The sequence below is a fragment of the Trematomus bernacchii genome, unplaced genomic scaffold (assembly GCF_902827165.1).
Source record: "Trematomus bernacchii unplaced genomic scaffold, fTreBer1.1, whole genome shotgun sequence".
Classification (NCBI taxonomy): Eukaryota; Metazoa; Chordata; class Actinopteri; order Perciformes; family Nototheniidae; genus Trematomus; species Trematomus bernacchii.
This window is the reverse complement of record NW_022987660.1, coordinates 361,749-386,953: the sequence shown is the minus strand read 5'-3', so window position 1 is coordinate 386,953 and position 25,205 is coordinate 361,749. Positions and strand designations below refer to the sequence as shown.

At 40.6% G+C, this 25,205-nt stretch overlaps 1 protein-coding gene across 1 annotated transcript in view; it reads right to left on the bottom strand.

The window, feature by feature from the left end:
- Nucleotides 1–905: 905 nt before the first annotated feature.
- Nucleotides 906–25,205, bottom strand: part of pde6a (phosphodiesterase 6A, cGMP-specific, rod, alpha) — a 55,093-nt gene continuing 30,793 nt past the window's right edge. The window contains exons 14-23 of the mRNA XM_034135424.1: nt 24,793–24,900; nt 23,761–23,870; nt 21,944–22,031; nt 20,101–20,201; nt 16,583–16,690; nt 15,731–15,794; nt 6,708–6,782; nt 4,361–4,444; nt 2,505–2,661; nt 906–988 (exon numbers count right to left, since the gene is read on the bottom strand). Coding sequence (XP_033991315.1) covers nt 942–988; nt 2,505–2,661; nt 4,361–4,444; nt 6,708–6,782; nt 15,731–15,794; nt 16,583–16,690; nt 20,101–20,201; nt 21,944–22,031; nt 23,761–23,870; nt 24,793–24,900 — 942 coding nt within the window. The 3' untranslated portion in view covers nt 906–941. The remainder of the gene's footprint in view (nt 989–2,504; nt 2,662–4,360; nt 4,445–6,707; nt 6,783–15,730; nt 15,795–16,582; nt 16,691–20,100; nt 20,202–21,943; nt 22,032–23,760; nt 23,871–24,792; nt 24,901–25,205) is intronic.

Sequence of the window (25,205 nt, the reverse complement as noted above, 5' to 3'; positions counted from 1 at the left end):
TGCTGCGTCCTGTGAGTGTGTGTGTGTGTGTGTGTGTGTGTGTGTGTGTGTGTGTGTGTGTGTGTGTGTGTGTGTGTGTGATTGTGTGTGTGTGTGATTGTGTGTGTTGTCAGGGAATAATTTCCCCTGCATGTCATCTTTCGCCCTCTGACGCAGCTGACCAACCTTGAGCAGCCGCTATCTCCCTTAAGGAGGGGCTGCCCTAGCAAGTTGTTGTTGTTACCAGTTTGTGACCGGGCAGCTCTCGTTCAGAGATAGTCATTGTTGTGGGACACCTGGAACACATCCTTCTCGGGGTGTAGGTGACCCCGAGCCATAAGCGACAACAAATGTGATTCAGTGTCCTCAGCTGTTTAGTCTCTCTATTGAAGAATGTTGATTATTACACTCTGAACTAGTTAAAACCTGGAGCTACAGGAGGGCTCTTCAGAATGGATTGTGGCATCTCAACCCTGTGGTCAGACCGTGGCCCGTGACATGTCTTGTGAATTCTCCGGCCGAAGCTCCAAATAAACCGTCAGTGTTTGCCATCAAAGCTCCAGCTCTCCATCGTGTCTCTCTGAGTCCTGACTCCTATTGCTTCAGAAGTTTCCCCCACAGGTGTGTGCTAGCTTCCCTAGAGTTAGTGCTGCTCTGCATGAATGAGGTGTGAATGGGTGAATGACTCGTAGTATGTAGAGAGCTTTGAGGGGTCGAGAAGACCTGATAAAGAGATTTATAAGTACAGTCCATTTACCATTTCCCTCAGACTCCAAATGCTATGATACTAAGTGCATTTGAGTCTAATACAGTAGTAGTAAATATACACAGTAAAGCTGAGCAGAAAGAAAGCAAAAGAGAAACAGTTGATAGAACAGAAACAGGTATTTTGAGATTAGAGATAAATATATTGGGGGGACGATAAACATGAAGCAAAGCAACCTGTTGCTGTCGTAGCTTCTCTAGCCGACAATACAAGTCTTTGACTGCGACTGGGCTGCAGCCGCTGCTGCAGGAGGAAGGAAAGACAGAGAGGAAGATATTTTCTACCATTTGAAAATTACACCATACAAAATGCTCCTCCACATATTAAAACAACTTCATGATTTCTGAAGTAAAAAGCTAACTTTAGGCTATAAAGGAACTACAGCACGGTCACATGACTTCACGTCACCACCGCTAAGCTAAAGGTGGCTAATGTTGGGCTATAGAGGAACTACAGCACGGTCACATGACTTCACGTCACCACCGCTAAGCTAAAGGTGGCTAATGTTGGGCTATAGAGGAACTACAGCACGGTCACATGACTTCACGTCACCACCGCTAAGCTAAAGGTGGCTAATGTTGGGCTATAAAGGAACTACAGCACGGTCACATGACTTCACGTCACCACCGCTAAGCTAAAGGAGGCTAATATCGGGCTATAAAGGAACTACAGCACGGTCACATGACTTCACGTCACCACCGCTAAGCTAAGGTGGCTAATATCGGGCTATAAAGGAACTACAGCACGGTCACATGACTTCACGTCACCACCGCTAAGCTAAAGGTGGCTAATGTTGGGCTATAAAGGAACTACAGCACGGTCACATGACTTCACGTCACCACCGCTAAGCTAAAGGAGGCTAATATCGGGCTATAAAGGAACTACAGCACGGTCACATGACTTCACGTCACCACCGCTAAGCTAAAGGTGGCTAATATCGGGCTATAAAGGAACTACAGCACGGTCACATGACTTCACGTCACCACCGCTAAGCTAAAGGTGGCTAATGTTGGGCTATAAAGGAACTACAGCACGGTCACATGACTTCACGTCACCACCGCTAAGCTAAAGGTGGCTAATGTTGGGCTATAAAGGAACTACAGCACGGTCACATGACTTCACGTCACCACCGCTAAGCTAAAGGAGGCTAATATCGGGCTATAAAGGAACTACAGCACGGTCTCATGACTTCACGTCACCACCGCTAAGCTAAAGGTGGCTAATGTTGGGCTATAAAGGAACTACAGCACGGTCACATGACTTCACGTCACCACCGCTAAGCTAAAGGAGGCTAATATCGGGCTATAAAGGAACTACAGCACGGTCTCATGACTTCACGTCACCACCGCTAAGCTAAAGGTGGCTAATATCGGGCTATAAAGGAACTACAGCACGGTCACATGACTTCACGTCACCACCGCTAAGCTAAAGGTGGCTAATGTTGGGCTATAAAGGAACTACAGCACGGTCACATGACTTCACGTCACCACCGCTAAGCTAAAGGTGGCTAATGTTGGGCTATAAAGGAACTACAGCACGGTCACATGACTTCACGTCACCACCGCTAAGCTAAAGGAGGCTAATGTTGGGCTATAAAGGAACTACAGCACGGTCACATGACTTCACGTCACCACCGCTAAGCTAAAGGTGGCAAATGTTAGGCGTGATGACGTTTAGTCGTCTCATTTAGACACTTGTTAGCAACTGCTGTTTTTAAATCCATCAGTGGGGTATGGTTCTCAGTCTGAGAGTCTCTTACCTTGCTTTCTGGCCACCGCCTCCTCCTTGGCTGTCTTTACCCCTTCGATGGCCGCCAGCTTGCCCTCGTACACCTCCTTCAGGGCGTTCCACTCCTTCCTGTTGTTCAGCAGGCGCTCCAGCATCGGGGTGATCTCCACGTGGAAACGACTGAACTCCTGGAGAGGACACGATCACGTTTAACTAATCCTTGACATAAAAAACTCTATCTATCTATCTATCTATCTATCTATCTATCTATCTATCTATCTATCTATCTATCTATCTATCTATCTATCTATCTATCTATCTATCTATCTATCTATCTATCTATCTATCTATCTATCTATCTATCTATCTATCTATCTATCTATCTATCTATCTATCTATCTATCTATCTATCTATCTATCTATCTATCTATCTATCTATCTATCTATCTATCTATCTATCTATCTATCTATCTATCTATCTATCCATCCATCCATCCATCCATCCATCCATCCATCCATCCATCCATCCATCCATCCATCCATCCATCCATCCATCCATCCATCCATCCATCCATCCATCCATCCATCCATCCATCCTCCATCCATCCATCCATCCATCCATCCATCCATCCATCCATCCATCCATCCATCCATCCATCCATCCATCCATCCATCCATCCATCCATCCATCCATCCATCCATCCATCCATCCATCCATCCATCCATCCATCCATCCATCCATCCATCCATCCATCCATCCATCCATCCATCCATCTATCTATCTATCCATCTATCTATCATCTATATATTTGACAACACTAACAAAGGACTTTCAGAGCATCAGCTCTAAAACCACCAGACTCAAAGACAGTTTGTTCCCACAGGCCATAAGACTATTAAACACCTGAACTCTTTAAAGAACATCCATAACATTCATCTGTTTGCATCTTGCAAATTATTTATCTATATATCATATATTGTACATAGACTCTTCTTGCACTATTTCTACTTTATTTGTATTTACTTGCACATCTCAAAACATTCTCTTGCACTATTTTATCTGTTTTATTTGTTTATGTCCTATATATATTCATGTTGCTCTGTTGGAGGAGGACTTCAGTTTGTCATTGACATATCTACACTGTAGCTGCTGAGCACATGGTGATAGAGACTTGAATCTTGAATCTTGAATCAGAGGGTGTGAGGAAAGTCGATTATCAACACCTGGACCATTTTGAAATTAAAGTGGACCTATCATGCTATATTTGAATAATATAGTGTAGGACCATACCTATATAAGGCATATTTATACTTTTTTTTTTTCAAAATACCAAACAGATCATGCATTTTAGCCATGCCTCATTTTGCTCAATTTGACAATTTCTAGCTCTGTTTTAGCAAGGGCTGATTCTGTGAGAACAGCACCACCTACAGGCCTGGCATATGTACTACAGCGTCTCCAGCGCTTTCGAACGGCAATGGCCGTGGCTGTCTCCTCCTGATTGGTGGAGTTGGCCCAATAGCCGTAGCGCCCACCGTCCTGACGTCAGGACAGTGTTCAAATCTGGATCAGTTTTTATCAGATCCGTTGCAGCCCCTTTTTTAGAGATTTGGGTATGGAGGAAAATAGAGAGGGTTGTGTTTTCTGACACTTGGTGAGTTCCCTGGAACACCGGGGACACATATTCATGTATAAAAGACGTACAAAAGTGCATTTTGCATGATAGGTCCCCTTTAAGTCACCCAGCAAAATGTCAAGTTAAAATCAATTCCTAGGTCAGACTTTACAGGTGTTATACCTTCAGAACAATGTAGCTACAGGTGTTTATAGCAGCGAGTGTTGGCTAGGTTAAAAGCAGTGAATGTTGCTGTTGTTTGATGTCTGACCTTGTACACAAAAGCACAAACGAAGTCGATGAAGCCACACTGCATCTTCGGCAGTTCGTCTGACTTGCTTCTGTCCATCATGGGCTGGAGAGGAGAGAGAGAATTGTTAAAAACACTCATCAACTCGACCGCTGAGCACATGCATCTTCATCTCTTTATGGAAACAACTTGATATGTGTCTGTTGATGTTACACATGGAGCTGCTGTGATGCAAGTCACATTTCAGACTTGATCTGACCATTAAAGTATTATCCCATCGTATCGTAAACAAGGTAGCCTACGTTAATTAATACAGTATATTTCAACATAAGGGAATTCAAAGCGCCTTACAAAAGTATAACATTGTTAGGATATAGTGCAACAAAAACACAGTTAAATACAGTCAACAGAAAGCCAAGAGAATTAAGCTAATATAGAATAAGACAAGTATAACATATACAAATACAAGTTACAGTGCAGTGTGAGATATGAATAGTTATTGGATGCAGTTTTCTGGTATTTTGTTCCAGATATCATAAAAACGGAATGCTCCTTTGTATTTACTTCCTGCTTTCTTAACGTGCTACTGCTATGTAACACCAAGGCTGCAGTTACAAGAAACATGCTACGTAGCTGAAGCTAGTTAGCACCGATTGGAAGCTAACCTTAACCCTAACCCACGTCACCACCGCTAAGCTAAAGGTGGCTAATGTTGGGCTATAAAGGAACTACAGCACGGTCACATGACTTCACGTCACCACCGCTAAGCTAAAGGTGGCTAATGTTGGGCTATAAAGGAACTACAGCACGGTCACATGACTTCACGTCACCACCGATAAGCTAAAGGCGGCTAATGTTGGGCTATAAAGGAACTACAGCACGGTCACATGACTTCACGTCACCACCGCTAAGCTAAAGGTGGCTAATGTTGGGCTATAAAGAAACTACAGCACGGTCACATGACTTCACGTCACCGCCGCTAAGCTAAAGGTGGCTAATGTTGGGCTATAAAGAAACTACAGCACGGTTACATGACTTCACGTCACCGCCACTAAGCTAAAGGTGGCTAATGTTGGGCTATAAAGAAACTACAGCACGGTTACATGACTTCACGTCACCACCGCTAAGCTAAAGGTGGCTAATGTTGGGCTATAAAGGAACTACAGCACGGTCACATGACTTCACGTCACCACCGCTAAGCTAAAGGTGGCTAATGTTGGGCTATAAAGAAACTACAGTACGGTCACATGACTTCACGTCACTACCGCTAAGCTAAAGGTGGCTAATGTTGGGCTTTAAAGGAACTTCACGCTGGCTGTAATCGCCCACCTACATTTGAGAAAATAGTTTGAGCCTCTGCAAAGTTTTCTCAGTGAGTCACAGCAGAAGAAAACAAACTGATCAAATGAAATGTCCTCCCCGCCGACACAGAGGCTATTAAACTGTGAGGTGAGAGAGAGTGGGATGTTGAAGGACACGAGGCGACTGTCTCTCTGTTTCACTGCTCCACTTAATGGCCTGAGCATCAGCTCCGCTCAGGGAACTGAATCTGTCCTTTCATTCTGTCTTCAGCCGTGAGTCTGTCTCTTGTTCTGCTCTCCATCCCAAACAGAAGAGAGCCTCGTCTGATTAATAACCATCATTCCTGTCTACCAAATCCTCTGTTTCTCCTCTCAAAGTTTTAAGAGTTTTACTCACTCATCTGGAATCTAAAGATGTACATTTACTCAAGCATTGTACTACTGTACTACAGGTACTATCAGAGTTGGGAAGTAACTAACTACATTTACTCAAGTACAATTTTGAGGGACTGGTACTTTACTTGAGATTTTTGATTTTTTTTAAAGTAGAAGTACTCAGATCTTGTACTTGAGTAAAAGTAGAAGTACTCAGATCTTGTACTTGAGTAAAAGTAGAAGTACTCAGATCTTGTACTTGAGTAAAAGTAGAAGTACTCAGATCTTGTACTTGAGTAAAAGTAGAAGTACCAGAGTGTAGGAATACTCTGTTACAGTAAAAGTCCTGCATTCAAAATGTTCCTCAAGTGAAAGTAGAAAAGTATTCTCATCAAAATATAGTTAAAGTAGCGACAGTAAAAGTAGTCATTGTGCAGATTGGTCCATTTCAGAATAATATATATGATATGTTTTATAATGATTGATCATTAAAGTGTTCTCAAAGCTGGTAAAGGTGCAGCTAGTTTGAATGACTTTGTATACTGCAGGGTAGCTAATTAAAGGTATTAAATACATGTAGAGGAGTAGAAGTACACAGTAGCATAACATCGAAATACTCAAATTTGTACTTCAGGACTTTGTTATATTCCCCCTCTGTGTCTCTATAAAACCTGGTTTTAGGGTCTCCTCACAATGGGGGTCTGCTCCAGGACGCTCCTCTCCAGGTCTCCCTGCTCCCAGAACTCTGCAGCCACCGACAGCGCCACCTACAGGGGAACAGAGGAGTTTAATGAGTCAGTGGAAGATCATTTGACTCGTAGGTGCAAAAAAAAAAGACGATAAAAAAATGTATAATCTAGAACCATTTTGTTGACTTTGATCATCAATTACCTCTATTGACGCTCTCTAGACAGTTTGCACAGCTGTGTGCGTCACTCTTTAGTGTCCCCTGGTCTCCCAGCTGTGTGCGTCACTCTTTAGTGTCCCCTAGTCTCCCAGCTGTGTGCGTCGCTCTTTAGTGTCCCCTGGTCTCCCAGCTGTGTGCGTCACTCTTTAGTGTCCCTTGGTCTCCCAGCTATGTGCGTCACTCTTTAGTGTCCCCTGGTCTGCCAGCTGTGTGCGTCACTCTTTAGTGTCCCCTGGTCTGCCAGCTGTGTGCGTCACTCTTTAGTGTCCCCTGGTCTCCCAGCTGTGTGCGTCACTCTTTAGTGTCCCCTGGTCTCCCAGCTGTGTGCGTCTCTTTTTAGTGTCCCCTTGTCTCCCAGCTGTGTGCGTCTCTTTTTAGTGTCCCCTGGTCTCCCAGCTGTGTGCGTCACTTTTTAGTGTCCCCTTGTCTCCCAGCTGTGTGCGTCACTCTTTAGTGTCCCCTTGTCTCCCAGCTGTGTGCGTCACTCTTTAGTGTCCCCTGGTCTCCCAGCTGTGTGCGTCACTTTTTAGTGTCCCCTTGTCTTCCAGCTGTGTGCGTCTCTTTTTAGTGTCCCCTTGTCTCCCAGCTGTGTGCGTCTCTTTTTAGTGTCCCCTTGTCTCCCAGCTGTGTGCGTCTCTTTTTAGTGTCCCCTTGTCTCCCAGCTGTGTGCGTCACTTTTTAGGGTCCCCTGGTCTCCCAGCTGTGTGCGTCACTTTTTAGTGTCCCCTTGTCTCCCAGCTGTGTGCGTCACTCTTTAGTGTCCCCTGGTCTTCCAGCTGTGTGCGTCACTCTTTAGTGTCCCCTTGTCTCCCAGCTGTCATTTTATGCTTGTATGATTTCTGGATTTTTAAATAATGTCAGTGCTATATTCTGGTGTTACTGTCCTTTATAAGAAACATGCTGTCACATTCAAAAGCCTCAGTTGGAGCTTTATTACCACGGGGCTGATTTGAGTGTCATTTGAACAATGAGAAAGCCTTGTTGTTAAATTCAGCCCACAAAGCTTTCACAATGTTCCCTAAAAGAGAGTCTTATAATCACAGCTCACGAGGCAGTTTCAGGCTTTGTGTTTTGACGAGATGAAAGCCTGAGAGGAGCAGCGTGAGATCTGGTGAATCATATGTGAATTCTGCATTCAGGACAGAAAGAGTTAGTCATGAAGCCAGTTCTGGGGAACAATTGCCACGAGGCAGCTGCAGCAGATATTCAGTGTGCGTGGGAAGCAGAATGAAAAGTAAAATATCAGCTATAAAAATGTCATCTGCATATTTTAAGCGAGCAGCTGAAGCTTTTCATCGTTCCATAACATCTGACAGAATGCCGCGTATCATCGCTGAGAGAATCTATCTGTGCTTTGGAAGATTTTTATGTAGGAATCGGAGCATCTTATCAATCTAAATCTCAAAGAGCAGCTATACGAGACTCAGAGATACACTGTGGGTAAATTAAATTCTGGTATCTCTGCACAAGATAACACCCCAAAGCAGAGATGGCATGAGTACACACATCCTTTACTCAAGTAGAAGTACAGAAGTATGGGCTTTGAAATGTACTTCAGTAAAAAGTACCCATAGCTAGCAGCTGTTTTAAAGAGTACCTGACCTCCCTTTATATTAATAGAACAATAATGTCATTGTTAGCTAATGAATGTTTCCATGCTGAACAACGGCAACATGACAACGTTTTCATTGGTCCCTCTTCTTTAGAGAAGACCAGGAAATGATGGATACACGGATCGTGTTCAAATCAATAGGCACGCAATGACTCTAAATAATAATGATCACGCCACCAAACACACATTCAAACTAAAGGAACCAGTCTGTTTGGAAAATGTGAGAAGTAGAAAGTACAGGTATTTGTGTTCAACATGTAAGAAGTAGAAAGTACAGGTATTTGTGTTCAACATGTAAGAAGTAGAAAGTACAGGTATTTGTGTTCAACATGTAAGAAGTAGAAAGTACAGGTATTTGTGTTCAACATGTAAGAAGTAGAAAGTACAGGTATTTGTGTTCAAAATGTAAGAAGTAGAAAGTTCAGGTATTTGGGTTCAAAATGTAAGAAGTAGAAAGTACAGGTATTTGTGTTCAAAATGTAAGAAGTAGAAAGTACAGGTATTTGGGTTCAAAATGTAAGAAGTAGAAAGTACAGGTATTTGTGTTCAACATGTAAGAAGTAGAAAGTACAGGTATTTGTGTTCAACATGTAAGAAGTAGAAAGTACAGGTATTTGTGTTCAAAATGTAAGAAGTAGAAAGTACAGGTCTTTGTGTTCAGAATGTAAGAAGTAGAAAGTACAGGTATTTGTGTTCAACATGTAAGAAGTAGAAAGTACAGGTATTTGTGTTCAACATGTAAGAAGTAGAAAGTACAGGTATTTGTGTTCAGAATGTAAGAAGTAGAAAGTACAGGTCTTTGTGTTCAGAATCTAAGAAGTAGAAAGTTCAGGTATTTGGGTTCAAAATGTAAGAAGTAGAAAGTTCAGGTATTTGTGTTCAACATGTAAGAAGTAGAAAGTACAGGTATTTGTGTTCAACATGTAAGAAGTAGAAAGTACAGGTATTTGTGTTCAACATGTAAGAAGTAGAAAGTACAGGTATTTGTGTTCAAAATGTAAGAAGTTGAAAGTACAGGTATTTGTGTTAGAAATGTAAGAAGTAGAAAGTTCAGGTATTTGGGTTCAACATGTAAGAAGTAGAAAGTACAGGTATTTGTGTTAGAAATGTAAGAAGTTGAAAGTACAGGTATTTGTGTTAGAAATGTAAGAAGTAGAAAGTTCAGGTATTTGTGTTCAACATGTAAGAAGTAGAAAGTACAGGTATTTGTGTTCAAAATGTAAGAAGTAGAAAGTACAGGTATTTGTGTTAGAAATGTAAGAAGTAGAAAGTACAGGTATTTGTGTTCAAAATGTAAGAAGTAGAAAGTTCAGGTATTTGGGTTCAACATGTAAGAAGTAGAAAGTACAGGTATTTGTGTTCAAATGTAAGAAGTAGAAAGTACAGGTATTTGTGTTCAACATGTAAGAAGTAGAAAGTACAGGTATTTGTGTTCAACATGTAAGAAGTAGAAAGTACAGGTATTTGTGTTCAACATGTAAGAAGTAGAAAGTACAGGTATTTGTGTTCAACATGTAAGAAGTAGAAAGTACAGGTATTGTGTTCAACATGTAAGAAGTAGAAAGTACAGGTATTTGTGTTCAACATGTAAGAAGTAGAAAGTACAGGTATTTGTGTTCAAAATGTAAGAAGTCAAAGTAAAAAGTCGTCAGAACAATAAGTAGTGGAGTAAAGTACTGATACCAGAAAAATGTACTTAAGTACAGTAACAAAGTATTTGTACTCCACTTCTTTCCACCTCTGGCCCAAAGTGTTTGCAGGGTTTCACGTGACAGCTTCTCTGTTAGCGCTGCACTGAGGGAGGAATTCACCTTTGAAAAGGAGAGTTAGTCATCAAACTACTTTTAGAGCCCAATCCGCAGGAGACGCTGGAGATAGATGTGCTGACAGAGTGTGGGAGGCCGAGCTGACTCACAGGTGCTCAGAGGCTGAAATACAACCAGAACATACAGAAATAAAGTGGAATAACCTAAAGGCTATTAGGCAGGGATTGTGCAACACAGGAGGAGAAACAGAACGTCTTTTAAAACTTGGTTTCTAATCAAAACGTTACTCGTGTTGGCAGTATGGAAATGATTTTTGTTTCAGTTTGATATGATGTTCTGTTATATATCCATCAGCCTCTGACGAACATCTGTAACGTCTGAATATTGTCATCATTAAGAGCCTGGAGGTGAGGGAGGTTTGTGAGGAAAAGCCTCAAAATAATTCCAAAAGTCAGAGAAGATGAAATGAACTATAGATAGCTGTAGAAAGCGTTGAAAAGGATGCTTCATCTTACATTTTTGGGCAACTATAAACCTCTACTTTAAGAGACTTTAGCTGATGCTTATAATAACTCTCACTGACAGGATGGGAGACAAAAGTCCAGTGTAGAAATGTACAAAGTTAACCTAAAGACTGAATTCAAGGAACTTGTCAGTGTGCTTTTTAACTTGAGAAAGTTAGCTTTATATCCAACAAGCGGGCTAATGAGCATTGGCTGAATATCTCATTGATTTTAAACCACTGTGCCTTGACAATTGTCCACCTAATCGGTCCAAAAATATAACTTAGTAACTGCACAATAAAATCCAACAAGCTTTAACGTCTCCAAATGAAACACTGCACTTTAAAAATAAGAACACAAACTATTTTGTAGGCCCGTGTAAACAAGCTCAGAAACAGGTAACAGGTAAGAGGGAGTTCTCAAAGCTAGATACTATCTCCAAGCCACATTGAAAGACTTGTTTTTAAATAATCATCCAATATATATGCTGTATTATGGGGTACGATGTGTCATTAAAGGTCCCCTATCATACTGTTTCTCATCAATATATTACAGGTCTCAGATATATACAGAGCCTGTCTCTGATTGGCTGAGACACCAAACAGATCATTGCAGCATTACCCATAATCCCCTCTGTTTCAGCCCTGTTTCCAAAGTGCTGATTCTCTGTCTGTTACTTTAGATGAAAATAAGGAGCCACTCCCCATCGAACTATCTAACTAGTTCCCTAGCACATTTTTGCTATCTAGGTAGCTATGCCCAAATAGGTGGTTAACATAATTTTAATTAGCATTATTTATTTTTTAACCTGCAGTGCTGACCTGTGTCAACACAAAACAAGACAATGTGGAAGCATGAGGTGAACGGCTGGCCACACAATCTAAGAGTTTGAGGGTAGATGCAAAACGGTGGATAAAGGCGGCTTAATGACCTTCTTTCTGTGAGGCAAGGCCTACAGAAAGTGGATGTTATTTATATGTAAAGTCTTGCACCCTGCAATTGAAACTGTACAAACCAAACTTAAGATCGAATAGTTTTTTTGAAGTAGTCAGAGCCCTATTTTAAATAAAGCCCCCATCAAGTGAAGCTTGGTTTAGAGGTGATTAGATGTTGTCAAAGTTCAGTGTTCCTCATTCACAGTAATTACTGTCACCAAGTGGAGCTACTTTCTGTTCTGTTTGTATCTGAAAGGAAGGCAGTAGGCGTGGTAGGAACCAACAGACACAGTCGTTTTAATTATGCTTGCAGACACCACTGATCTAGAAATAGAAAGGTATCATGCAATAACACAACAAGTGAAGTATAATTCATGTATTTGCCCTAAATTCCCGCCTTCTTTCACCAATTTTAATGAGATTTGACCATATTATTTTACATAATCCACCGACTACAACCCTGTCTCCTCAAAATTACGTTCCCACAGAACTAAACTGCATTCTCAGCTAGCTAGAAACGTATTTTCCCCCACGTTACGTTTGTTTTGGACGTAACTCAAATACGTTTATTTTCTACATATATTTGTCATTTATTGTCACACTAGTTGCTTTAGAGAATGTCAAACCCGGAAGTAAGTATTCTCTCTAATGTCGATTGATTTGACAGTGATATCTGCATCAACTCAAAAACACCAGATCATCCTTGTTAATTACACAAAGTTGATTGGTTTGAATTGTGTACAATGCTTTTGTGTTTTTCCCCTTCGATTCGGAGAAACAAATCGTTTTTTCGAAGGCAAATATATGTAGAAAATAAACATATTTGAGTTACGTCCATAACAAACGTAATGTGGGAGTTTATAGCTAATTGAGAATGCAGTTTAGTTCTGTGGGAACATCATTTTGAGGAGACGGGGTTGACTGACACAAATTAAGCAGAAATGGTAACTTCCTTAGTAACAAAGTCAAAGATGTACTTGACTGATATCATATTATTTTATTAGATATTTCCATACTATTGAAATTCCTTTTTGGCCACAATAGGGAAGTGTTGCGGATTTATTGACACCCCGTGTGTGAGAACGTGAATCAGAACTGATAAAGAGCAAATGTTCCCGTCAATTGCCAACAAATAAAGGAAATAAAAGACCCTCCAGCAGCGTCTGTTCAACAGCCAGCGATGCTTCCTGTTCATATTGATATTCAGGATTGTATATATTACAGATTTACCTGAAAATAAAATGCTCAGGCTGCCAGGCGGTGACGAGGGGAATGAAAAGCAGCAAGTACACTACAAAAACTTGAAATCTTGCAAAGTATCTGTGTCTAATATCCAGTCAGAATATGTCTCTACACCTGATATAAGACTTACTAACTTCAGAAGTAACACTGCAGTGAGATATCAGGTCTTGTTTTTAGACAATGTATCATCTTGTTGAGTCAAAACATCTTATTTTGAGTTGTAGTTTTTTCACATTTTAATTGGAAAATCACCAACTAGCATCAGAAAGCAGAACACTTTGAGCATTAGAGTCTTATACTGAAACACAACATTTCCTGATTCTGGTCAAATATAGTTCAAAATGAGTTCTCCAGCTAATTACAAGATGTGATTTATCTAAATATTCCTTCTTATTCCAAGAAATCTTACCAAGCACATTTTCACTTGTTCTATTGGCTGATTTTTGTACTTATTTCAAGTGAAAACACGTTTAACTTCTTTTTGGAGCAGCATTTTCTCCAGTGTAGAGTTTGATTCATGGAGGCGTCAGGAATCACTGCTGGAGAAATGGCAGCGCTGACAGAGTGTCATTCTGGGTCTACTTTGTCATCAGCTCCCCTCACAGAGCCTCTGTTGGAGTGAGCCTCATTACTGAGAGCGGCTGGATGAGAGCGCTGCTGGAGAGACGCTTTAAACCCGCTGCTGTGAATATACCGGACCCAAAGCATGCTCTGAACAGAGGATATGAACTGCTACCATCTAATGGGAGATTGAATAAAGTCAGACTGAAGCATCCTTTGTGCTCCAGTCAGTCCTCTCAGTAAACACAGAGCTGAATCCAGATCAGATGCACGCTGAAGGCTCTTTGAGCAGCTTTTCTCTCACTGATCCTGCTGATGCAAGGAGCATTTCCAACACAGTCTCACGGCATTTCGTGTTATAGTCACGAAATTAATCTATTGATTCGTGTTCACCAACACGATTTCGCCATTTTTTTCGTGTCACACAGAACGATTTTAAAAGCAATGTAAATAATAACAAATTAGAAGGAAAAACACATTTAAAAAAATACAGATTTCAGTATTCTGACACAGAACGATTTTAGAAGCAATGTATTTATATTGGTAGTATGTTTCGTGCCTGCACCAAATATTAACAAATTAGAAGGAAAAAAAGATGACATAAAATACAGATGTCAGTATTCTGAGGCTCTGAGCCATTTCTTTTCCTCACTGACGGCAAAAAAAATCAGACATTATACAATTTAAAATAAAAGGGATAGGGTTAGGCTTAGGGTAAGATATTGAGTAAGAACATGTTTTTATGAACCACACAGCTTCTGGTCTTCCAAGACCCGACCGGACAAAAAGACGTGTTGCAGGCACGAAACATACTACCAATAGAAATACATTGCATTTCAAATCGTTCTGTGTGACACGAAAAAAAGGTGAAAATCGTGTTGGTGAACACGAATCAATAGATTAAATTAATTTCGTGACTAATAACACGAAATGCCGTGAGACTGGGTTGGCATTTCAGACTTGATCTGACCATTAACCTGTTAAGCCCTGAGCCTGTTTTTCAGGTCTCAGGCTCGAAAATGCCATTCCCAGAACAAATGACCATATCTTCCCTTCTAAAAGGGTTAAATTAATAATCTTTGTTCTCAAAGTAATGATAAACCTGTGAGTTGGATGTAGAAAAGTCAGAATCAATATAGATGTTTTTATTTTAAAGAAAATTCAGATTTTACATAGTAATAAACTGTAAATTATAGTGTCCGTCCAAAAAGTCTTTTTTACTTATAGTGAAAACCACCCTTGGATGATGGGTTAGTAGACTAAAAGCTTTAGGAATCCAAAGTACAACATATAATAAGTACCCTGTATCAAGATTGATGCAAAACAAGTGACATTTGACCTTTTTAGAGAGATTTAGCAAAAATAAACCACTTCTGGGGTCATTTGGGTGGATTTTCCATATCTCTGGCCCCCCTTGCTCGATTTTGATGGTTGACACCTCTTTCTGACCGTTAGAGCCAATAGAATCGAAGGGGCAGTCCCCCACACACACACGTTGTGAAGAGAAGAGGTGAAGGCTTCGCGCATGTAATTTTGCATCAGAGTGAACCGATCTCTAGCTTTGACATCTGGAAACGGAAAAGCAGTTTTAATGCTTATGGATTATCAGAAATCATTTCAAAGGGACACAGACACATTAGATTAACCTATGGATTAACTTCAGCTGCGTTTTTATCGTTTTAATGCCATTGAAGACCACTTTGGAGAGACTACAGAGCCAAGGTAAAAATGTTAGCATTTTTAGCTACCTAGCGTCACCTGTTTTGATGTCCGTTTTTGCTTATAATGTCGCAAATACGTATAATTCAGTGGTAATGTCGGTGTCAATAGATTCTGTGTCACCTCACGATTTGAAATTATGTGTTGGATGTGGAGAAAAGATAAATAATAAGGTTTTGTGAGTGATTTTCGGTGCAGTAAGGTGTTAGCATTTTTCGCTCGTTGCTAATTCAGAGGCTCAGTGTTAGCATTGTGGGTTTTCTTTTGAAAAAAAAAAAAAAAGTTATCAGTTAGATGAGTTTCTTCCCGTTACATGGATATAAAACATTCATAGTTTTATTAAATGAACATGCCCTCAGACACTGTTTCCTGCAAGATGTTGCGGCAGTACCCCGGTACCGGGGTCTCTCAGGCTTAACAGGTTAAAGTGTTATCCTATCGTATATGAAAGCCTTTCTGTAGGCGTGTACCTTGCTCTGGATCTCCCACGGTTTGGCGATGGCAGACAGGTCGCAGGCCGTCATCATCATGGCCCTGAAACACAACATGAGTCAGATCTGTGTGTTTATCTCTGGTCCAATTCTAAACCAATCAGTACACCCCATGTTGGTCCGCCACACTAAGAGCCATTCAAACCAACTAGTGGGGAATGGTATCAAACCCTCCAATAGGAAGATATTTAACCGTTTGACAAAAAGTGATCAACCCTCAAGCAGAAAGATATAAAGCCCTCAAATAGGTAGTCATCAAACCCTCAAATAGGTAGTTATCAAACCCTCAAATAGGTAGTCATCAAACCCTCAAATAGGTAGTCATCAAACCCTCAAATAGGTAGTCATCAAACCCTCAAATAGGTAGTTATCAAACCCTCAAATAGGTAGTTATCAAACCCTCAAATAGGTAGTCATCAAACCCTCAAATAGGTAGTCATCAAACCCTCAAATAGGTAGTTATCAAACCCTCAAATAGGTAGTTATCAAACCCTCAAATAGGTAGTTATCAAACCCTCAAATAGGTAGTTATCAAACCCTCAAATAGGTAGTCATCAAACCCTCCAATAGAGAACCGCAGTGACGCGTCCTAAAACCCGGAAGTAAACTCCTTCCGGTTCCTTCGACCAAAACGCAATGCAATTTCTCCATAGGGTTTTGGAAAATAGCTGGAAATAAGGTCTGTGGTTGAGACACATTTAAGAGACGGATCACGTTTTGTTCAGCCGGATAATATCCACATGTCTACCCTACTTTTATAATTTTCTAATCATAAATCTAATCGATAGATTTATGAGTTATTAAACCCTCCAATAGTGTGTGTGTGCCTACATCACGATCTCTTTGCGTGTGGTCTCCAGCATCATATACTTGGTCCAATCGTTCCAGTTCTCGTAGGTCTTAGACTGGTCCACGATCTTCTGGAACATCGTCCTCTTCCTGCACGGAAACAAAAACACTTTTCATGAATCTTATGTTATTATATTAATACCGTATCCTTCAAACACTCAACACATTATGTTTCTCTGCAACATGACTCCAGGTCTTCAGTGGTGCTCTGTTGCCGGGCAGATCTTCATGAGATGTTTCTGATAATCAGGGTCTGAACATGAACAAATGTAATGTGATGAAAACACAACGTCTGATCTGTTCATCACTCTGGGTTATTTTGGGGATTCTGAAACCATGCTGCTAATTATGTTAGAGCTTTATATAACTCACCTTGAGTTTACTCACCTCTTCAAACTGGCTTTTAATGTGTGATTTTGGTTTTATTGCTCGATGTTAATGTGATTTTGACTATATTTAATTGTTGTCCTTTTTTTTTACTACCTCTGTAAAGTGACTTTGAGCACCTGTAAAAGCGCTTACAAATAAAAAGTATTATTATTATTATATACTGTATATAGTATACTCATATACAAAGTCATGTGTCAGACATTTTATATGGGTCCTTTTTTATTTACTAAATAAAAGCCTTGTTTTTCCCCAATTTTTTTGTAATGATTTCCCAAAAATTAACCAAACTGTGGCTGAGAAAACGGGAATTTTGGAGAATCGTTAGACCTTTATAGATTATGGTAAAGGCCCCTACACACCAATCTGACACCAAAGAACACGTCCCGACGGACCCGACTGTTGTGTCGCCTCACGTCTCTGCGTCTTGGCCAACAGTCGCACTGGAACACACCGCAAAGACTTCAGCTGACGGCCAAGTAGCACGTACGAACTGCGCATGCGTGAGTGGCAATAACTGTCCTTACCAGCAGGCGGCGGTAGTGTGTATTCGTCATTCAAAAGAGGCAACAACCGGAAGACAGACTGCGTGATAACCGAGAGAAGAAGAACAGACTGCGTGATATAAACAAACAACAAATAGCGTGTGCGTTCCATTTTCACTCTACAGCGAGAAGCTCATGGGGCTTTCCCCAACCTGTGTCGAGAGCTGGAGTTAAATGAAATCTCAGATTTGCCTTCTTAATAGTTTGTTTGGCTCCCTCACTTCCGTTTCGCTTCTCATGCACTGATTCGCTAAGCTGAACAGCCAATCAGAGTGATTTCTTTAGCCGACGGCCTTTTACCGACAGCCTACCGATTCAACATGTTGAATCGGCGGCGGAAGGTGTTGGCACGGCCGAAAAGACACAACGGGGCGGGACCCAATCTGAGTAGGGCGACAGGACGCTCATCGACGGCCAGACATCTATCAACGCCGAAAATCGGCTTGGTGTGTAAGGACCTTTAGACGTGAGGTATCTTGCAGGATAACCCACTTTTTATGGGGAATAATAAGAGTAATGGATGTAATAAAGTCAGTGTTCAACTTGTCATTTAAATTATTCTACAAAATGTAAGATTTGAAAGGACTATTAAATGTGCCTCTCAGTTTAATGGCACTTTTCCGTCCTAAATCGCCTTATATCTTGCATTTAAAGCAGTGGAATAACGCCTGAACAGACAGAGGTACACTTGGTATTACCATTAAAGGTCCCCTATTATCCTGTTTTTCATCAATATATCACAGGTCTCAGATATATACAGAGCCTGCTCTGATTGGCTGAAACACCAAACAGATCATTGCAGCATCCCATAACCCCCTCTGTTTCAGCCCTGTTTCCAAAGTGCTGATTCTCTGTCTGTTACTTTAGATGAAAATAAGGAGCCCCTCCCCACGCCCCTCTGAGAGAGATTTGGTTACAAAGAACTCAATGGTGCTCTAGGAGGAGATTCAGGTGATAAGGTGGGGGGGGGGGTTACCTTGGTTGCTGATTGGCTAATGGTTACACAAGACAAAACATCATTATGACATCATCAAGTGGCCAAAATCTGATCAGCTCATTTTCAGACAGGTTTTTATAAAAATGGATCAAAAAGAGAGAGAATCTTTGTTCCTGAAACTTTCAGAGTCTCTTTCCACAGAGGGGACACATGTTGATGAAGAAGAGACATGAAGAAGAGGGGACACATGTTGATGAAGAAGAGACATGAAGAAGAGGGGACACATGTTGATGTAGAAGAGACATGAAGAAGAGGGGACACATGTTGATGTAGAAGAGACATGAAGAAGAGGGGACACATGTTGATGAAGAAGAGACATGAAGAAGAGGGGACACATGTTGATGTAGAAGAGACATGAAGAAGAGGGGACACATGTTGATGTAGAAGAGACATGAAGAAGAGGGGACACATGTTGATGTAGAAGAGACATGAAGAAGAGGGGACACATGTTGATGTAGAAGAGACATGAAGAAGAGGGGACACATGTTGATGTAGAAGAGACATGAAGAAGAGGGGACACATGTTGATGAAGAAGAGACATGAAGAAGAGGGGACACATGTTGATGTAGAAGAGACATGAAGAAGAGGGGACACATGTTGATGTAGAAGAGACATGAAGAAGAGGGGACACATGTTGATGTAGAAGAGACATGAAGAAGAGGGGACACATGTTGATGAAGAAGAGACATGAAGAAGAGGGGACACATGTTGATGTAGAAGAGACATGAAGAAGAGGGGACACATGTTGATGTAGAAGAGACATGAGGAAGAGGGGACACATGTTGATGTAGAAGAGACATGAAGAAGAGGGGACACATGTTGATGTAGAAAAGACATGAAGAAGAGGGGACACATGTTGATGTAGAAGAGACATGAAGAAGAGGGGACACATGTTGATGTAGAAGAGACATGAAGAAGAGGGGACACATGTTGATGTAGAAGAGACATGAAGAAGAGGTGGACACATGTTGATGTAGAAGAGACATGAAGAAGAGGGGACACATGTTGATGTAGAAGAGACATGAAGAAGAGGGGACACATGTTGATGTAGAAGAGACGTGAAGAAGAGGGGACACATGTTGATGTAGAAGAGACATGAAGAAGAGGGGACACATGTTGATGTAGAAGAGACATGAAGAAGAGGGGACACATGTTGATGTAGAAGAGACATGAAGAAGAGGGGACACATGTTGATATAGAAGAGACATGAAGAAGAGGGGACACATGTTGATGTAGAAGAGACATGAAGAAGAGGGGACACATGTTGATGTAGAAGAGACATGAAGAAGAGGTGACACATGTTGATGTAGAAGAGACATGAAGAAGAGGGGACACATGTTGATGTAGAAGAGACATGAAGAAGAGGGGACACATGTTGATGTAGAAGAGACATGAAGAAGAGGGGACACATGTTGATGTAGAAGAGACATGAAGAAGAGGGGACACATGTTGATGTAGAAGAGACATGAGGAAGAGGGGACACATGTTGATGTAGAAGAGACATGAAGAAGTGTATTGTGAACAATAGGTGACCTTTAAAAAAACAGTGTCAATGTTTTTGCTGAACTGACTTGAAGTAGAGCGCCAGGTCGGTGGCGATGATGGCGATGTCCATCAGGTGGATCACCGTGTCGTGCTGCCGGCGGCTCAGATTCTGATAAATGTTCAGCGACTGAAACACGAGAGGAGGTCAGAAAGATCAGAAACAGGAAAAAGGATAGCAGGTAGCTCAGGAAAGGATAGTGTGTAAGGGGTACACACACTTGTCAATGTATATTAACTGTAACTTTAATTCATGTTCCTTTGTTATTCATGTTTTATTATCTTTGCTTTTAAATGAGTGTTTTTAAATGCCATTTTATAATATGTTTGTTAATGCACTTAATGTCTTTCATTGTTGTAAAGCACTTTGAATTGCCTTGTGTTGAAAGGTGCTGTATAAATAAACTTGCCTTGCCATGCTTTATGTTTACGGTATTTCAACATGCATATTTTCTAAAGGCTGTTTTATTTCTATTTTGAGATATTTACATTTTAGAATTGTTTATTTTGACTCTTTTCATTTCTACATTTCTGTGCAATGCCTTGTCTTTCATGCTGCTGCAACGCAAACAATTCCCAAATAGGGATCAATAAAGTATATCTTCTCTTATCTTATGAGAGGAAGGCAAGAGAAGTCTCAAACAGGCCTTGATTAACGTGAAAAAGAAAGAGTGCCCCGGGCGCTATTCATAATGGCAGCCCACTGCTCCTACAGTAACACTAGGATGGGTCAAATGCAGAGAAACCATTTTGTTACATAGTAAGTAGCCCTACTGTGTAATGACAATAAAAGTATAAAAAATAAATGGTGAGGTTTCTTCCGCTTATTCCACATTAACTGAGGGGTTTCTTTGGGAGTTTTAATGTGAGGGTCTAAGGACAGAGGGTGTTGTATTCTTTATAAACTGTAAAGGCCTCTTAAACAAGTGTAACATGTGTGATATTGGGCTTTATAAATACACTTTGATTGATTGATTAATTGTGAATTGACGAAGTACAGAAAGCTAAAAACATGTTTCTGAACTGTGTGACGATTTTCAAAACGTATGGGATATGCCATTCTGTACTGGACTGTATTTAGTGCATTGCTTTAAAGTATTAATGTGTCCTGTCTTTATGCATGAGTGTGCATCTTATTCTATTTTACAATAGTTAACATCTCCTGCATTACTTAAGCCCCTGACACACCAGGCCGAAATCGTCCGTTTTCGTTAGTCGGACGACGAAGCGTGCGCTGTCGCCCAAACTCAATTTGGTGTGTCCCGAACCGTCGGCCGTGACACGCCTTATTTGGCCTTTCATGGCCGACGCACGGCCGATTCAACATGTTGAATCGGCCGTGCGTCGGCCACAGGCAGTCGGACAAAGAAATCACTCTGATTGGCTGTTCAGCTAGCGAATCAGTGCATGAGAAGCGAAACGGTTGCTTGAGAATGTCTTCCACAAGCAACACTCCAATGGCTGATAGCTCCAGTACCGCACCAAACATGTTTTCGATGGACGAGAGTGAAAATGGAATGCACACGCTATTTGTTGTTTGTTTATATCACAGTCTGTTCTTCTTCTCTGTCTTCCGGTTGTTGCCTCCAGTGCGACACATGGCCAAGACGCAGGACAACACGGCGACGCAACAGTCGGCGTCGGCGAGTTGTCTGGTGACTGCCTGGTGTGTCAGGGCCTTCAGGCACATCAGTCTTGCACTATTTCATTTCTACTTGCACTATTTTTTATATTTTCATTGTTTTATGTCATGTGTATGTGTGTTGCATTGTTGCAGGAGCCTTGGACTTAATATGTTCATTGCCATATCTACACTCTAGCTACCGAGCATACGATGATAAAACCTTATAATTGAATTTAATCGCAGCGTACTTCATCTCTCAGCAGAGTCTTTCCAAACTCCAGGTGGTGTCTTTCCAAGATGGAGGAGCCGTGAAGCTTCGCCAGGGGATTACCAGACCTGACACACACACACACACACACACACACACACACACACACACACACACACACACACACACACACACACACACACACACACACACACACACACACACACACACACACACACATCACCACACACACACACACACACACACACACAACACACCACACACACACACACACACACACACACACACACACACACACACCAACACACACACAATGGGGAGGTCACACTGTGATACATCTTGCATGTTGGAGGGCCTGGCTCTCATTATCTCATCCATCAGAAGGAGGATCTGGAATCTGCTCCTTGATGTTCTTAGTGAGCGACGTTACCTCCACACACTGATCTGAGGTCAGGAGGAAGGGGCTGCTGTCAGCTGGAGGCCATTAAACGCTATCCAAGAATATAACCAAAACTGTCCAAGAAACTGGGTCAAAGCAGGGCGAAAACAAATCAATAAAAGCATGTATTTAATATCTAGCTTAAAGTGAACATATCTGCAATGTCCTTGTTGTTTTGAGTTTGAATCTTTATGGTTTATGGTAAATGTAACGTAATGTAACGTAATGTAACGTAATGTAACGTAACGTAACGTAATGTACAATAAAAAGCTAACCTTCCCTTGCTTGTTAAGTGGGTAGCTTACGTTTGTTGTGTTGTGCTAGCTAGACTCCAGATTCAAAGGTTTTATTTGTCAAAGGAGGGAAAACAAATCTATAAAAGCATCATGTTGTTATTTATAGTAGCTGTCTAGTGAGGTTGTTGTTGTTGATTAACGTATTCACATTATGCTCCGCCTGCTAACGAGCTTTCCACATTACCACAGGCGGTCGGCTTGAAAAAGAAAAGCAAGAAGCAATGTTTTAAATAAATAATAAAGTGTCTTGAAATCAAATATTTGATGACATGGTTTAAAAACAAACATCGATTTGACTGCTAAATAAAATAATCTAAATCTACTGTTGAAATAAATCAGTTATCAGACGGATACACAACTTCAATACCTGAGACTGAGAATCAATTCATTCATGTTATCACTGCCTTCTGATTCAATACCTTTCTGTGTTATCTTACTTTGATACTGCTGGTACTGACTTGTTTATTTTGGATGTGCACTTGATTTGATGTTATTCAAATGTGCTTTATTTAAGTCGAGTAATTTTTGTGTGTTTTATCTGAACCGTTCCTTTTGCAAATGTTAATTTCTCCGCAGTGGGACGGGTAAAAGATGTCTGATTCTGTAGCTTGAAGTCTCTGGTGATAAATGTTGGGAAAATAGTGAATGTTCTCTTCCAATATGAGAGTAACATGATAACAAAGATCAAGCCGGGAACGAATGATTATGAAAAATATTCAGAAAAAGTCTGAATTTAGAGATTTTGAGAAAAAGTCTGAATTTTGAGATTTTGAGAAAAAGTCTGAATTTTGAGAAAAAGTCTGAATTTTGAGATTTTGAGAAAAAGTCTGAATTTTGAAAAAAAGTCTGAATTTTGAAAAAAAGTCTGAATTTTGAGAAAAAGTCTGAATTTTGAGAAAAAGTCTGAATTTTGAGATTTTGAGAAAAAGTCTGAATTTTGAGAAAAATTCTGGATTTTTAGATTTTTAGAAAAAAGTCAGAATTGTTTCTTATTGATGGTACTTATATTCTTGAGAGGATTATAAGTACATCCTGATATTAAAGATGAAGCCGGGGACCAGTGAGCTTTGTATAACAATAAACCCCCCCCCCCCCCCTCACTTCATCTGGTAGAGGTTGTTGGTTCCTCGGTGGTCGATGTCGTGGCAGAGGCCGGCCGTCACCATGGCCATACACTCCAGATCTGTGAAGTACCGCTTCAGATCGCCCGTCTGACAACAACAACATAAACATTTGAGATTTGTTTTAATACATTTTTTTATACATTGAAATTTTTTTTTATTTTGCTTCTTTTTGTTATAATTATTATTAGAATCATAACTATTGTTTGTTTTGTTTCTAACATGTTCAATAAATTCACTAATACAACAAAATATGCAATATTTGGCCATATTTTGCACTTTCCACGTGCCATATTTGAACAAACTCCTCCAACAGTTTTCATCGGATCAACTTTAAAATTGGTCAGTACCATCTAAAGACCTTGAAGATCAAAAGCTAACAAAATCTTTACTCTACATCGAACGCCCTAGCCGTGGCATGGCGGTGAAAATGAATACGCTCACTTTATTTTGCCTTATATCTGCACTGTTTCATTTGCTGATAACAACGTATATTTCCACGCTGTTGGACAAATCTCTGCTTCTGATATTAAAATCATAATCACTGCTTTCCTTATTGATGACCAGTTACAAGCAACACTGACTCACTTCTCTTTCACAGACACATTTCATTATCTCATTACAGAGGGAGGAAGGAAAGAGGAGGGTTTATCACTTTGAATTAGAGAGGAGGAAGAGGTGTCGGTTGTGAATGTGTCGGATGTGAGGATTGATGAGGGTTTAGGGAGAAGGATGTAAGGATGTAAGGGTGTAAGGATGTAAGGATGTTAGGATATAAGGATGTTAGGATGTTTGGATGTAAGGATGTAAGGATGTAAGGATGTTATGATATTTAGATAAATCAGATCTTGTAATTAGCTGGAAAACTATATTTGACCAGAATCAGGAAATGTTGTGTTATAATATCTGAGATACAAGATGATGCATTGTCTAAAAACAAGACCTGATATCTCACTGCAGTGTTACTTCTGAAGGGTTTTTGTAGTGTGAGGTAGTGACTGATCTGTCTCACCATCAGCAGGGTGAACATGGTCTGTCCCACGTTGAATCCGTGTCTCCAGTTATGGTAGGTGATCTTCCTGTAGCCTTTACTCAGAGAGTAGATGAACCTCACCAGCGCCTGCAAACACACACAGATTTATGCTTTTAATGTGTTAATATGAGAAAAAGATGTATAGTTTTTCAGCAATGCCACACCAATAACACTCACTTCACTAACTGTATCCCTAGAATACTGAAGATACTGGATATCAATTATTTTATTAACAGAATACGTATGAAAACAAGATCAAGCTTAATTTGTATTCCTTTTGTGTCCTCAGGTTGTTGGATTGACTTCCAGACTAATTGTATTGTGATTTGGTTTTCTGGTTATTATTCTGCAGTTGTTAGTTCTCGCACGTAATCATTTTGAGTGTACTGTTG